The sequence below is a fragment of the Colobus angolensis genome, unplaced genomic scaffold (assembly GCF_000951035.1).
Source record: "Colobus angolensis palliatus isolate OR3802 unplaced genomic scaffold, Cang.pa_1.0 Scaffold163, whole genome shotgun sequence".
Classification (NCBI taxonomy): Eukaryota; Metazoa; Chordata; class Mammalia; order Primates; family Cercopithecidae; genus Colobus; species Colobus angolensis.
This window is the reverse complement of record NW_012114744.1, coordinates 6,600,680-6,617,055: the sequence shown is the minus strand read 5'-3', so window position 1 is coordinate 6,617,055 and position 16,376 is coordinate 6,600,680. Positions and strand designations below refer to the sequence as shown.

The window sequence follows — 16,376 nt, the reverse complement described above, 5'->3', positions numbered from 1 at the left end:
TGATGCAATAATTTTGTATTATAACTCAAATCTCTAAAATATAATATAAATGAATTTCACAGCAAAGTTGTATTTTATAGCAACAAGTTGAAAAAATCTAATTATTAAGAAGGAATTCATTTAAAAATATGGTGTATGCATACAACAATATGCTAAAAAGAATGAAGCATGCATTTTCTATACACTTTTGGGAAATTTGTATGATATTCTGGTTAAAAGCTCAGGTCTGATGACAAACTGACCCTTGGGTCAAGCGCCAGCTCCACCATTTATGACATGAACTGCTTTGGATATATGGCTGTCTAAACCTTGGTTCATCTTTGAGATAGAAATATCTACCTTATGGACTAGAAGTGAGAAATAGATTACATAATACATATAAAGTGCATAGAACAATGCATTTAATTAGTATAGTAGTCCCCCTTATCTGCAGGAGATATGTTTCAAGACCTCCCCACTCAAGTGAATGCCTGAAACTGTGGATAGTACCAAACCCTATAAATACTATGTTTTTTCCTATATATACATATCTTTGATAAAGCTGAATTTATAAATTAGGCACATTAAGAGATTAACGACAATAAATAATAATAAAATAGAATAATTATAACAATATGCTAGCTTCACTACTCTTGCCCTTTGGGGCTATTAAGTAAAATAAGGATGACTTGAGTAGAAGCACTGAGATGAAAGTCGATCTGATAAATAAGAAGGCTACTAAGTCACTCAAGGGTAGGGGGCATCTACAACATGGAGACGTTAGACAGAGGGATGATTCACATCCTGGGGCAGAACAGAGTGAGACAGTTTGAGATTTCTTCATGCTACTCAGAATAATGCACAATTAAAGCTTACAAATTGTTTATTTCAGAGTTTTCCGTTTAATATTTTTGGACTGCAGTTGACTATGGGTAACTGGAACCAGAAAAGTGAAACCATGGATGAGGGAGGAATACTGTACTCAATAAAGGCTAGCTTAAAACTATTGATTTAAAAATGTATTTTTTTAAATTATTAATATCACAAGACTTTTAACATGTACTGTTTGTAAAGAGGCAGGAGATAAAAAAGTAGAACATAAGTGTGTGTATGTATTGTGTGTGTGTCTGTGTGTGCATGTGTGATGCTTAAAAAGACTCCTGGAAATATGCACAACATTGTTAACCATGTTATCTCTGGAATTTGGAGTAATTTTCACTTTTATTTTTGCATTTGCCAGTATTTGATTGAATATTCCACCATAAACATGTAACATTTTTATAAACAGGAAGACTATACATTAAGGTAAGGAACATCATTCTCCAAAACACAAATTGTCCTTTCACACACTGTGTATCTCTCAAAGCACTATAAAATGCCAATAAAATGTTATACAGAAATGAAAATGTATATAAAATTAACATGGACATTGATCATTTTAAAATTCAAAATGTCTCTGATATAAGACAGAGTGTCTTAAAAATACTCAGCATGACAAGACAAGATAAGGGGATTTCTTTCCGTAAGACAAGAAACGAAAATCAGTTTTATCATGTGGTAATCACATTGTGTACAATTATAAAGTAGAGATTTCAGGTACCACACAAAATAAATTGTTGCTGATAAACCTTAATATGCTATCTTTCCTGAAGGTGGACAAATAATGAACAGAAATATCTGAGCAAACAAACCAATGAAAATGTAAACCCTCTTTATTCCCTATACATTTGCTATCTGGATGAGTTTTCAGATAACTGTGGAACGTGCCTGCCATTCCGGCATTCCTAGCATTTCTACTATGACACAAATAACAGTTTTCCAGAAGAAAGTTCATCAGTTTTATACTACATCAATGAATTTGGAATTTCACTCTATACTTCCATAGAACAACAGGTAAAGTTCTCAATCTTAAAACAGCCTCACTTATTAAGATAAGAGATTTGATGCTGATGAACTTTGGTGACATGGGAAACTTCTTGTGCAGCTGATGAGAAATGACTTAACCTTTTCAGATAGAATAGATAGAATTTTGATAACATAAATGAAGAGCTTTAGAAATGATTCTCAGTCTTTATTCCAATAACTTTAATTTCAGAAATCTATGCTACAAATAATTAGGAATGTGGATGAAGATTTATGTATAATAATGTTATCAGTGCATTATTTACAATAGCAAAACAGTGGGAAATATTATCTAATGATGTTGGAAAAATTAGGTAAACTAAGTTAAGGAAGTATTCAATAAATTTATGTAACATAACTTTATGCAGCCATTGAAATAATGTTTACAAAGTTTTTATGGCATGTGTTTCTGATAATAATAAAGTTAAAAAGCTTTATTATTATAGCTATTAAACTAACAGCTAAAAAAGCAAGCTAGAAAACTGCACAAAATATATACAAGCTTATAAAGAAACATCCAAAATTAATTGTCATTGTTAGTGGGTTACAGGTAATCCCTCTCATTCATTAGTGTACTTCTTTTTGCTCTTTCCAAATGGAATGGACCTTAATGATCATTTAATCCAAAAATATCCATTTTATGCAAATGAAAGGCATCTGGAGAAATTAAGCGATTTAGACATGGTTTCACATAGACAATGCAACCTAGGCCAATGTTCTTTTCCACACTATCATCTTGCTGCTCTTTGGGGGCCTATAATTATCATGTACAATAAATCATGTGTTCATATTTGTGCCTTGATCCTACTCTTCCAGAAAGCTCAGTGTGTCCAAAGACAGTCTAAATTCAGTTGTGCTATCATTTTTAAATGAGATCATTGGCTTTGACTGTAAAGAAGCTAACATGTACAAATGCTTCGCAAGTCAACTCATAATTAATGAGTTCAGTGTCTATGCAAATTCAGTAGTGCGGCTTCTCACCAACGTGAAAGGTTGATTCAAGGTCCTGGCAAGGCAAATGAGGAATTGTTTGGCTACTAACTACTTAAATAGGAGATATGCAGAAATTCTTTATGCTTTTGTAAGAAAAGCTGAAAAACCATAATAAAAAACTAACTAGCACAGTCATTCTCAACATGTGGTCCCAGGACCAGCACATTACCATTACCTGGAAACTTGCTAGAAATCCAAATTTTTAACCTGCCTCTCCATTCTTACTGAATCAGATCTACTGTGAGTAGGGCCCAGCAATCTGCAGTCTGCAACTTAACAAGCCTTCCAGAGAACACTGATGCATGCCAAATTTGAAAATCACCATCCCAGCTAATCAGTAGGCACCATGGTAGAGCTTTGCCAAAACTACGTTTTCAATTATATAATTATAAAATATAGAGCCAGTCAGGTCCCCTAAAGTCGCCTCTGCTCTCCTCATCCCTTAATCACTTGTTTAGTGACTCTGATAAGGAGGTGGAATGTTAAACAAGATTTTTTAAATTCCAAGAGTTCCCCACTCTAAATGGAACATTTTGTTATATAAATGGTGAGATTCGCTGTGACTTTCCTACTTTTCCTTCGAGAAAGAGCTGAAACTCATTATTATTATTATTAAAGGTTACAATCAACTTGTTGGTAGAATTCTTTCTTTGGAAACAGAGATGTCACTGGCTTGATGAAACCTGAAAGAAGGTTACAAAGAGCCTTCACTAAGGGTAGGGGGATGTGAGTTCTGTTCCTCAGTTGGTTGAGCTCAGACACAGCCCTGAGCACGTTTCATTTTGCTCTACCACAGAGCTGTTTCTTATCATGATCACTAATTTTTTTTCCAAAAGTCCAAAGAAGAAAATGGCACTTGAATATTTGAAGGAGAGATTCAGCCATTTTATTAGTTATTTGCAGGTTTATTTTTTTCAATTGTGTATACATTTAATTGTGTATCTACTAGGTATATGCACGGCATTGTTTTATGCAGAATAGCATACAAATAGATGAATAAAATACTCCCTGCTTCACAAGAAGTTTATAACACAAAAGGGGAGATAAGATGAACACAAAAATATTATCACAAAGTATGACACAAAGCATACCCTAGGCATGAAAGATATATGACTAATGTATGATGAGGTCTAAGGAAATTTGTTCACCATTTGGCTTCAGAAGAATTGAGGTGAGGATTCATATATTCATTTGAACTTTAAGAAATGACAGAGCCAGGCGAGATGGCTCACGTCTGGAATCCCAGCATTTTGAGAGGCTGAGGCGGGGCAATTCCTTGAGCCCAGTAGTTTGAGACCAGTCTGGGTAACATAATGAGATTCCCCTCTCTACAAAAAAAATAAGAAAAATTAGCTGGGCTTAGTGGCAGGCTCCTGTAGTGCTGGCTACTCAGAGATTGAGGTGGGAGGATCCATTGAGGCCAGGATGTCAAGGCTGCAGTGAGCCATGGTTGCACCACTGCGCTCCAGCCTGCGCATCAGAGCCAGATTGTCTCAAAAACAAAAACAAAAACAAACAACAAACAAACAAAAAACTGACAGAAAGGAGGGAGCTCTAGGAAACAAAAACCTCAACAACAACACAAGGCAGAAAGCTTTGAAATACGATCAGGCAAAGGTGAGCAGACCAATTACTGTAGTTATCCTTCCTAGCCACGTATTAGTATCACCTGGGAAACCTTTTTTTTTTTTAAATAATGATGTCCTGGTCTGTCTCCCTCCCCCAAAATTCTGATTTAATTTTCTGGAGTGTCACCTGGGCATTGGCTTTTTAAAATTTTAAGTTCCTTAAGTAATTGGAATGTGTGAACAGGCCTGAGAACCAAGGCTATAGCAGGAATGTAGAAGTGTCTGGCCCCATAGCATGGGAAGTACTGAATGCCTGATTAAGAAATACGTGTTCTGTTTAGTAGAAAATAATAGGGGAGTGTTTAATAGCTACTATGATGGCACAAGGATGAGGCAAAGTAGCTGAAAGAGGAGCCAGGGCAGAGCAGATGCACATTTTACAGGGCTTGGTGACAGATGTGTGTTGTGATTTCAGGAAAGAGAAACTGAAACTGTAAGGAGGCAGGTAGATTCCTGAACAGGCCAGTTTTTCTTGAAAACTTGAGATTCCAGTTCACCTAAGTAAGCAAGTCCTCTGTTTTTGTTTGTTTGTTTGTTTGCTTTTTGACAGGTATACTACTGTCATTTGCTCAAGGAAATATAAAGTTGGCATCATGAAATTAACATGTTTTTAAGAAAGAAATGATCGCTCAGAGCTTAAGGAAGACTGCCCAAATAATAGTGATCTCCTAATGGGGATGGGGGATGTGATGATGAGCCTTAGAGCTGAGAGAGTGAGGGAATATGGAATTAGCAACAGAAACATGTCAGGAAAGAATGACAGATACTGCTGGGGTAGCACCATCAGTTGTGTTTTATACATGTTGAAGCCGTAGGATGCACAAATCAAAACATCTATCAGGTACCTGGACAATTTTGACTCTCCAAATTCTGCCCATAGGAGACAAATTAGGTAGGATTCAACCGTATTTAGAGGTTATATCTCCTGAGGGAGATATTGCATCTGCAGAGTAGGAAAAAATTATTGATGAGAGTATCAAGAAAAGGAAAAAAATGACTGAGGATAAATGTCTTGGAGAATGTCCATATTTTGAGAGGGAACATTCTTGGAGAATGTCTGTATTTTGAGAAGGAAAGAAGGAGGGGTTGAAAGATGGGAGGTGCAGGTTTAGGCATCATTCAGGAGGTTAAGAGAGAAAAAGGTTTGGAAGATCACTCCCAACGCATATCACATGCAAGGACACGGTGGTGTGGTGTTTATTCCACTATGGCTCATGCGTTTCATCAAGTTTGGGAAACACTACTAGAGTAAGAAAAAAGAAACTGAGAAACTACCTCAGTGAATTCACATCAATGCTATCAGGATCCATTGACATCCTGGCCTCAATGGATCCTCCCATCTCAATCCCTGAGTAGCCAGCACTACAGGAGCCTGCCACCACGCCTAGCTATTTTTTCTTACTTTTTTGTAGAGAGGAGAATCTCACTATTCTATTCTATTCATTATAGAATAGAATGTATATAACTTTTGAGAAATACTGATATTCTACTCACGCCCAAATCTATTCTCATACCAAAAATATTGCAATTCAATAGTGACTGAATTTTCTAACAAAAAGGAATTTCTTGGTAAATTTTGAAGGCACAATTTTAGGAGGTAGGTGGGGGCAAAAGTTGTTATAGACAGTTAATTGGAGAGAGATTGCTAAGAAAAAAATTCTACTTTTTCTTAAGGCTTTATTACCCAAATGGAAGTTTGTATGTCCACCAAGAGACAGTATTAGAGGGAAGCAACTTGAGCTAAAAAAGATGAAAGACCATCAGGGAAAAATGTTAATTATTTTGGGAAACGTCAAGTCTAAAAAGGAAGTGAGTTAGGTTTCAACAATATTTATAATATTGAGAGTAGAAAGTAAAAGTTGTACAATTGTTAAAAGACAGTCTGGGAACTATAGTTAGAAGCTCCCAAACTCCTCCCAAATTGAGAAAAATATCAAAAATACTTCAAGCAGCTAAACTTAATAATGCATTGGCGTAGCAAATACACTGTACCTGGAGTCTCCAAACTCCCGTTTTAGTTAATCCACAAACTATCGTTTGAAAGATCCCATATGAAGGAGTTTGTTTATCTGTCCTGGAGTCTTTCCTCAATCTAATTGTAATTCAGATATTATGTGTTTTTACAAATTAAATCTACCATTCAAAGCACAGTTTAGGCAAAACCAAACAAAAATGTCTGATTTCTTATCAAAAAATAGTCTTTTCCATTTTAAAGATACACAAAAAGAACAACGACCTGAAATAAATTACTTATCAAATTTTCAGTGCTGCATTTTTCCTTAAAAATAAGAGAAAGTACATCTAACAAGACAGTTCAGAGAAAGTATCTTCAAAGCTATATTTAAACATTTCCCAGCTTTAGACAATTTAAATACCCAGTCTGGTTTCTATGAAACTTAAAAAGATCAAACAATTAGAAAGAAGCTAGGCTTGACGGGGCAATGCTAGGGACTTTGGTAAACATCTGGTTGCCATTTTCAGTTGTAAGACCTAACCCATTTAAGGAAGCAGTTTAGATTCTTTGGAGTAAAAATGAGACACTAGCTTTTTGTTCTCTGTGCACAGCGAAGGGTAAAGAAAACATCAGAATGGGGAGGTCACTCTAAGCTCAACTTTTATAAATAAGACAATTTTTTTTCAAAAATTAAAGTAAATTGAACTCAAGTCTCTGTAGTCTAAACAACTCAATTGAGTTAAGGTTAAGTAAACATTCCTTGAGCTCCAGTGAGCCAATTAAAGAACGAATTCTGTTTGGTCGTAAATACATCAGTAATTCTACAAGCACTGAGGAAAATAACAATAAACCTGAGCATACAATTACTGTGTGTCATAACACAATAAAATAGAATAGTGCAGTCTTATATGTTTCTTTGATTCAATTTCTTTTTTTCCCCCCGGTTTGATTAGCTAAAATACAGAAGCACTTCTGATACCATCCAAAGCCTATTACTTGCATAATGAAAAACGTATGTCAAATGTGTTCTCGGCGAAACACCGGCAAGGCAAAACACACAGTGCCTTTTAAATGTGACCTTTACTCTTTTGTCTTCCTGCTAAATAGTCATAGAGCATATTAAACTCAGGAAAGCAGCAGGGTGCTTGTGTGGGGGAAAAGGAATGGGAAGAGAAGTTCATTAGGTTCTCAAGCCTTAAATTAGCAGAAGCATCTGCTATAAACGTGCACTACTAGTCCAAGAGGGCCACATCCAGATTTGCTCCAGACTGGTGTTTCTCACCTCTTCCTTGCCTGCTATTTCTCTCTTCCACTCGTGCAACACCAGACAAAGCAAAGAGTAAAGAAAAGGAATCCCTGCAATGATAGAGATTCATATTTTTGTCTTGTTTTCTCTCATTCTGTGTGTTTGAGTCTTATATTTTACCACAGAACTGTAGAGTTCAAAAAAAGCTTTCGTGGTAATTTCACTCATTCTGCTACATAATGCAGCAACCCAGAGTTGCTTCTGTTGCAACAAAACTTCCTACTTTTTGGTTTGGGCTGTTCTATTGCTGGACAACTATGATCGATAAAATGTCCTTCCATAAACTGGTCCTAGTGATGCCTTCTAGAGTTACTAAAAATAAATCTTGCATTCAAGCACCTCGTTAAACAATGGGAATACGAAAATATTGGTTCAACTACGTATAGGGCCTCCCAGAAACATTCTTTTCAGTTGAACAATCTGTTTTCTCATTCCTGCTACAGTTCTGGCTTCTGCTGCAACTGTAGAAATAAACCCTCTTGAAGTATACGTAACTAATTCTGACAAAATGATAAAATATACTCTGTGTCAGAGTCTTTTGAACTACATGTTACTGAGACTTGACCCCAGGAGCAGGTTAAAACCTTAGAAAAATATGTATCTTTTTTTGGCCACTTACTATCCTATGAAGTAAAACAATGATTTACTGAATAGCACCTGGATGATAGGAAAGAGAATAATTTGATGGTGTCTTTTTTTTCTACAGAAGTGTGTTATTAAAATTCCGGATCGTAATACATGTTTTTTCAAAGCAAAGAACTGGAAGCCAATAAAACTTACGTTACACTAAGAAATAAACTACAGAGCATAATATAGAAGATGCAGATAGGACCTAAGTGATACGACGTGGTTTTTGACTGTTCTCCTTCTTGCTTTGTAGGTTCACAAGTAGCAGAAGCTGTATACTTAGTTTTACCAGAGAGCATCCTTAGGTAACACTTGTGTTACACTGCTTTACAGGCTATTGAACCTTCAGTAAATCAATTATCACCTCTCAGAAGATGACCCACAAATCTACATCTCCTGACCTGGCCTTTCTGCTTGCTTGAGTTTCTGCTGAATACATCCCTATGAAAAGTTCACAACACCTACCACTGAATATGTATAGAACGAAACTCATCCAACCTGTCCCAAAATCAATAGGTCAATTAACCTGCAAATGTAACAAGAGAGCCTCGAAAGCAAGGAAAGAGTAAAATTCTGAAAAATGGACACAAGTACTTAAAAGCCCCAGCAGTATAGAATCATTGGATGTATAAACTATCAGCCCTATGTAATACTATATTTATTGTTTCATTATCTTTGGTGTAAGAGTGGATTTAAGTCTAAGTAAAATATCAGTGTTCCTCTAAAGTCAGATAAAATAAAAGTTTTATAAATTAAGTTTTAATATGAGTTTCCCGAGTGAATCTGCTGTTTTGGGAGTCCAAATATTGATGCACTCTGTTACCCTCCTTTGTTCATGTATTTAATACATACTTATGAGATGCCCCTATGTGGAAGGTGTGGTTATAAATGATAAGCAGAAAAGATATGGTCCCTGACCTTAGGAAGCGTACTTTTTTTGTTGTTGTTGTTAATGTGAGATTTTTCCACGGGAATAATCCGGGACAGTATGTCAGAATTTCAGGAGGATTTACAACCCAGACCTTTTAATGAGAACATAGAAGTTGAGAAGGCTAAATTGAAAAACACCCATCAAGTTCATTTTACCCACAGTGACATCCAACAGCAGCACTCTTATACTACGGCGTATTTTAAATACACCTCCCTACAGGGGAAATGTCATGCTCTCCTTTCTGTAACTAGTTCTTGACAGCAGTAACAGTATTATCTCCCGTTTATGGGGTGATTACTATGTACCATTCTTAAAACAACCTCAAAAGGATCAACCTGTAGATGAGAAAACCAAGACTTTGAGAGGATAAGATACTTGCCCAAGGTTATGTAACCATGAAAAGGTAACACTAAGGACTCCAACCTAGGTTCTGTCTTACTTCAATGCTTATACTTTTTAATTCCCAAAGTCTACTACCACCCCAAGAAAGTTATTATTGTGGTTAAACTCATCTTACTTATGGGCAATTTAAAGTTCGACTTCCTTATAGCTTCTTTATTATTACAAATAAAAAGAAAAATGTGAAATATGTTTTCCATTACAAAGGTTAAGATTGATCTGTAGTGGATGTTTCTTTTCTATACAAACTTCAGAAACAGCTTTTGGCAAGTAGCCACTATAAATAAACCTTCAAAATGAGACTAAATTCCAAGTGATAAACTGATGTTGGACATTTTTTAAAGTGCAAGTGAATGTAAACAAAATATAGGAAGATAGAAAACTATTAAATTATAAACAAGGAAATAGATCTTTCTTTTTATATTTTCCACAACATTAAGTAGTGATCTGTATCTCTTGCTCTATTAACTATATCTTTTAATAGTGTTTCCCAAGAACATATTTGGGTAAATAACAGTGTCCTTATTAGGAGGTGAAAAGCTGTCAAGTAGCCTCATTTAAATACTGTTCTCCAGAACACACTGTATCAAGTTTAATATCAATACAAATTCCAATAAATACTATTTATCATAGTATTAACTCTAGCCCTTTATAGAAATGTCTTCACTATATCATGCTGTAATGTTATACTCTGAACTCATATTAAAATGTTGCTATGTGAACCAAGATATGACATCTACTTCATTTGTAGTACAAATGTTGCTCTGACTTTTGACCCATTACATAACTTACTGTTGTTTACTTAATACTCCCTTTGAAAAAAATTGCTTTAAATATCTTATTTGAGCATGTGGGAAGTTAGGGGGATGAATCATAATGGTTCCTTCTTCCTGAGAGTAAAACTTCCAAACTTCTATTCTTTCTCTTGTTGTTCTAGGTGCTTGGAGGCTCATGCACACAACTAAGCCTAAATTATGGTAGCTAAGTGGAATAACCAGTTTGGCCCCTAATTTTATATGTATATTTTATTAATTTTGTTATTATATATTTTATTGTAAACCATCATATCCCTTTTGAATAAGATTTGGTGTAAGTTTAATAAATGAAACATCTCAGTCCTAGAGTTCAATCATCAGCTTGATATGACATCAAGTTACATAGGCTTATTCTGGATACAGGTGCTAGGAAACGTTTTTCAGTAAAGGGCCTAATAATAAAAATTTTAGGTTTTGAAAGCCATACAGCCTCTGTCACAATTAATCAGCTCTGCCTTTGTAAAACAAATGCTGCCAAAGACAATACAAAAACAGAGGAGAGTGGCTGTTTTCTAATAAAACTTTATTTACAAAATCAGGCAGTGGGCCAGATTTAGCCAGTGTACTATAGTTTGCCAGCCCTTGGCAAGAACATCTATATGGTCTTTTACTTTCTGTATTTCTTCAAAAAACATTCTATGTGAAACCCCCAAGTTATAAAAGCAAGAGCAATTTTAAACAGCAAGACTGACTTTAATTCTGTAGCTTGATTGCAGGTTTGCATTTTGTTTTCCACGTGGATTATAATATATATAATTTGAAAGTATAATATGTATTCAGAAATTAACAGAAAATTGCCAAATATCCAGTACTCTTCAAGTATACGTAAATGATTCTGATCCAATGATCAAATCTACTCTAAGTCAGAGCCCCTTGACCACATACTACTTGGATTTTACCATTGGAGTAGGATAAAAACTTTCCTTTTTAGGCCACTATATGCTGAAGCATTGATTTACTAAACAGCACTTACATGATAGGAAACAGAATAATTGAATGGTGCTTCTATCTTTTCCTTTAGAGAATTATATGTTCTCACGAATGCAGGGGCATAAGATATATTTTCCAAAGCAAGGGATGGGAGAACCATAATAGTGCATGTTTTTACTCTGTTATGCTTTGTAGGCCTAAATCTGTAAAGAAAATTGTCTCAGACTGTTCTCAAAATCAGTTTAAAGATGAAATGCTGTTTGTAAATACCTATGCAGTTAAATCATAGGCAATGTAATAGCATAATAGCAAGCAGACTGTTGCATTGTTTTATTCCCAAAATTAACTCTAAAAATTGTTACTCTTTGAACCGATAATATGTCCCTCAGAACAGTGCTCCCCAAACTGGGCTACACATAAGAACTACTTGTGGCTATTTTTAACATGTAACATCCTGGGCCCCTTTCTCTGGCTTCTGCATGAGATAAAACACTGACTGGACTTTACTTTGTCTCCTTCTAGAACTCTGATAAGGTTGGACCAAGTGATTCAGTCCCCACCACATACTACTCTGAAGTTAAGAACATTAATGCCTTTAATGGATAAGAGAATCGGGGCTCAGAGAACTTAACTTGCTTAAGTCATATGTTCATAGGCTTAAAATCTTTCCCAATAGAGACATCAATTTCTCTTATGTCATTAGAAAGGAATTAACCAGTCGGTGGGGTGACATAACACCCATATTCTAATGTAGGACTCAAAATTGCCTACTTTTTCCTTTTCAATAAGTGTCTAGTATACACGTCATAGGAAAACTAAATCAAATACAAAACTCAAAGGTTACTCTACTAGTAAATATTATATTTAATAGTGGAGTATTTCCTATCTGGCCTATGACTATTTTAGTTTTGCTGATTTTTATTCTTTTATGTTCCTCAAAAGGTTGAAAAAGAATGGCTCCAAGCCGGAAAGGGGTCACTTGTGCTTCAAAGGATGGTACAAAGCGAGTGACTTTAATTCTGTAGCTTGATTGCTGGTTTGCATTTTGTTTTGTGTGTGTGTGTGTGTAGTTTATAATATACATAATTTGAAAGTGCAGTATGTATTCAGAAATTGACAGAAAATTGCTAAATATGTACTACTCCTCAAGTATACGTAAATAATTCGGATCCAATGATAACATCTACTCCAAGTAGATTTTAGAGGTGAATGGGGTGGATCAGGAAAGGACAGGAAAGCAGGTGAAATAGGCAAAATAGAGAAAATACCTTCTCTAGGTATTGTCGTAGGATGAAAAATACATTTTATCAAAGTGTCAAATCTGCACCTGGGTACTCAGTAACATTTGTGAGAGTATCTGTTTTGTTTTTAATGTAATATTTTCAAATTGCACGTTAAAAAGCAGAAAATGCAGTGGTAAAAGGAAGTGGAGTAGGGCTCTGGATTATTCTGAATTGTTTCCCCTTTCCCCAGGCTGCTCAACTTGGAGAGGTTTCGTTTAAACACTCCCACTGTAGTTTCATATTCTCTGTTGATATACACATGGTAAAAACAACCATGAGGTGAATATGCAAAACTAAAGCAAAACAAATTCTGCAAGAATCACATCTCTAGGAAATACTGTTTGTAGCAAGTGCCTCAGTTCAAATATAATTTATAGATTAAATTTGTGGCGTGGAAAATAGGCTGCAATAAAAATGTTTTCTTTCTATACAATAAATCATCAAGGAAATGTTAGATTATAGTCACGAGTCTTTTAAAAAGGTATGTGATGCATATTTTTCTCATAGTAAAAACTACAAAATCAAATAAAAAATAAAAATCAATGTTCCATACTCATGAAATTGGGAAATTGCTACCCTTTCTTGAGACCTATCCAGTAAAAATATCTTATTATACACGGTAAAAGAATGCCAAGACAGAGGTAGGATCTAGATGTTTTAAAAGCTGTGGGAATGTGGGAAAAGTAAACCAAATCAGCATTTACACTGACAAATTCTAGGGACACTATGTAGTTATCTTGTGCCGCTGAGCCCAGCAGTTCCTTTGGCTGCCAGATTCTGTTGCCTTCAGGCTGTTTTTGCACTTCCTTGATATTTGGAAGCTGCAGAGTAAGTCTCCTTTTTCTGGTAAAACTGGCCCAAGAACATCGAGGGAAAGAGGAGCTATAACCCATCTGCTCTGCAGCTGGAGAAAATTGAAAACTAAAATTGAATTGAAGTTGAAATGTACAGATAATCCATGTTGTGCCCATAGAAAGTCAGTAGCAGCACCAAGAAGGCAGGGAAATTTAGGAATTTCAGAAAATAGTAGCAGGTTATCAGGGCCACTCTGCACAACTCCAGGAGCACGGGTCCTATGGCAGTGTGCGGTAGTTATACAATCACCCCTTCAGTGATGGGATGAAATATTTTGTGGAATGAAAGAAAGATTAAACATTTTATATTTTTTTCTTTATACCAATAGCTATTCTGATAAATAGGTTTTTAAATATCACTTATGGGTATTCCAGAACTTTAGATTGGTCTTACAGAATAGAGCCGACATCGGTGAGAATATAAGGTTTGCAAAGTTTCTTTTCAGCTTTCCTTAATATTCCAGAGCTTTCTTATTTTGTTTTCTTTTCCTCATTTGCTTCCAGAAGCTCAGTGCTTTAGATTTCCACACTACTCCTAGAAGGCAGTGATGACTAAATGGAGTAAACAAAAGCCTGTGTCCCCATGACCCAGGCTCTGAATATTTTAAGACCTTCTTTCTTCTCATCAAAACAGATCCTCTGTATTCTACTTCCTCAGAGTTTCTTTTAAGTAGCTCACAATTTCACTGTCAATGTGATAAAGGATGGCCATGGCTAAACAGTCCCCAACCTTCTCAGAAATATCTTCCCAACTTGCTTTCATTCATTTGCCAGCACAAACCAGCAAGGGGGCATCTAACTGAAGGAGTGCTGTGTTGATGGCAAGATTGTTGTGAAAACTACTGTGATACCAGGATCTGACTATTCTCCCCCAAAGGAAACAATGGCTGAGATAAACAGTTAATTCAAAGTGCTTATCCTCCTCCCCTTTTAATAAATAGGAAAATAGATATATTGTACAATCATTAAGAGAAGAATCTGATTTGCTTATTCTGAATGAGGTTTCTGCATCATTGAGCTCTCATAATGATAGATAAGTGCAGGATTATGGACCAAAGGAGAGATTGAAGTATCAAAGAGGTAAAAAACCAGAGCAGAGAAAGTGAGAGTTGAAACACAGGTATCATCTGTCCATCCCTCACACCAGATGTAAGATACAAGGTGTATCATATCAGCTGGTAAAGCCTCAGTTTCCTTTTCTGCAATCTGGGTTAGAAGTTGGAATTAATATTTCCTCATCTCAGGATGCTTGGCAGCTATAGTGTAGGTTAAATGTGATCATGAATACAGAGGATGGCATGGAATCCGCCACAGTTACTCGCTCAAGAAATGGTAGGTCTTATTGTTATTGCCCTTTTGAGTCTCATTATTTACTCAACTTTCTTTGCAAAAAACTTGTTTAAAAACTTGTCTCTTATTATTCTCTCCAAATGACAGAAATAAATGTACTTGACAAGTAATGGTGCATATGATCAATATCCATACTTCTTTCCTATTTAGAGCCAATCTGTGAATCACATTTAAGCTGGCTTCTGGAAACAATTTCCAGCACATTCTACTTGCAGTCAGATGAAGCTGCAATTTTCTTAAAATATGAAGCAGTTTGGGTGCTGGGCAGAACATATATTCAGTCTCATAAACATAAACATTTTTTATGTGGCATTTAAACATGAACTATGCGACTCCAAAATGCTACAAAAATATAAACAAAATAATTTCAGGAATAAAGAGATACAGTTAAAGAAAAATAGAGAGGAAGTAAAAAAAGAGATAAGTTTTCTATGATGTGAGAAAGTTGGTCAAGGATAAATATTTGGTTTTATAATTTTTTTTAGAGGGAGATAGTAGCACATTCTAGAAATTGTTTAACATTATATGTCAAGTGACTTTGGCAGTTACTTCTTACTATTCTGACCTTGTTCTAGTAGCGCCAGTCCAAGGCCAGCATTGTGCCTTTCTTCAGCGATCACAACGGTATAGCCATGTTGAGTCAGAATGCGCTGGTGTAGCCGAAGCTCTGTTTTGCTGTAGAAAGGAGGCCTGTAGAGTATGGCCCTTCGGCCATGGCTGCCAAAGTGTGTCTGCATTGATTCTTCGACCTAAGAAAAAAAGGCATAAAATTTCAATATAAAAAAGTAGTACATTTCCCTTGAAGGACATCATGAATGCAAGTCAAGGTCTATTTGGGAAGTTTTTCTTAAGTTTTTCTCTAGAAGTGAAAGACAATTTCTCTGAAAGACTGACAAGGACAAAGATGACCTCATATGCAAGAACTGAAGGTCAACTGAATTGTCCTCACTGTAACAGAAAGATGAAAATTTTAGGCTATAAAATATAGAGGTTCTTGGAGGAATACTGATGCATAGAAATATAGAGCTCAACTCTAGCTGAAAATACAAATTAATAGCAGTGCCTTTCATCTGCACTGTGCTTTTATAAAGTAGTTCTAGCTGCATTATCTTTTAATAGCTCTTTTAGGTAAACATGGTAGAGGAAACACTCAGAGAGGATAGGTTTTGTACGGAAAGGACATGGTCAGGAAGGGGTCGAGGTGAGAAGCAGTCCAGAGCTCTTTGTAGATAAACAATGCTGCAGTTTCTCTCAATTGGGTTGTAGCAAAACTGGAACGCATCTCAGTGAGGCAGAATGGGTCTTCACATGTGAGGAGAGGAGAACTACTGAAGTATCATAATTCCAGGTTATTACCTCAATAGTTTATTGCTCTTTCATATAAATATTCCTCTTTCTCAAAATAGAAATTGAAATTCTACTAAC

General features: G+C 35.7%; 1 protein-coding gene across 2 annotated transcripts in view; it reads right to left on the bottom strand.

Annotated features, from left to right (window-relative positions):
* Positions 1-16,376, bottom strand: part of CPED1 (cadherin-like and PC-esterase domain containing 1) — a 320,989-nt gene that overhangs the window by 278,798 nt on the left and 25,815 nt on the right. For both annotated transcript variants that reach the window (XM_011937391.1, XM_011937392.1), the window contains exon 3: positions 15,517-15,700. In XM_011937391.1, coding sequence (XP_011792781.1) covers positions 15,517-15,700 — 184 coding nt within the window. The remainder of the gene's footprint in view (positions 1-15,516; positions 15,701-16,376) is intronic.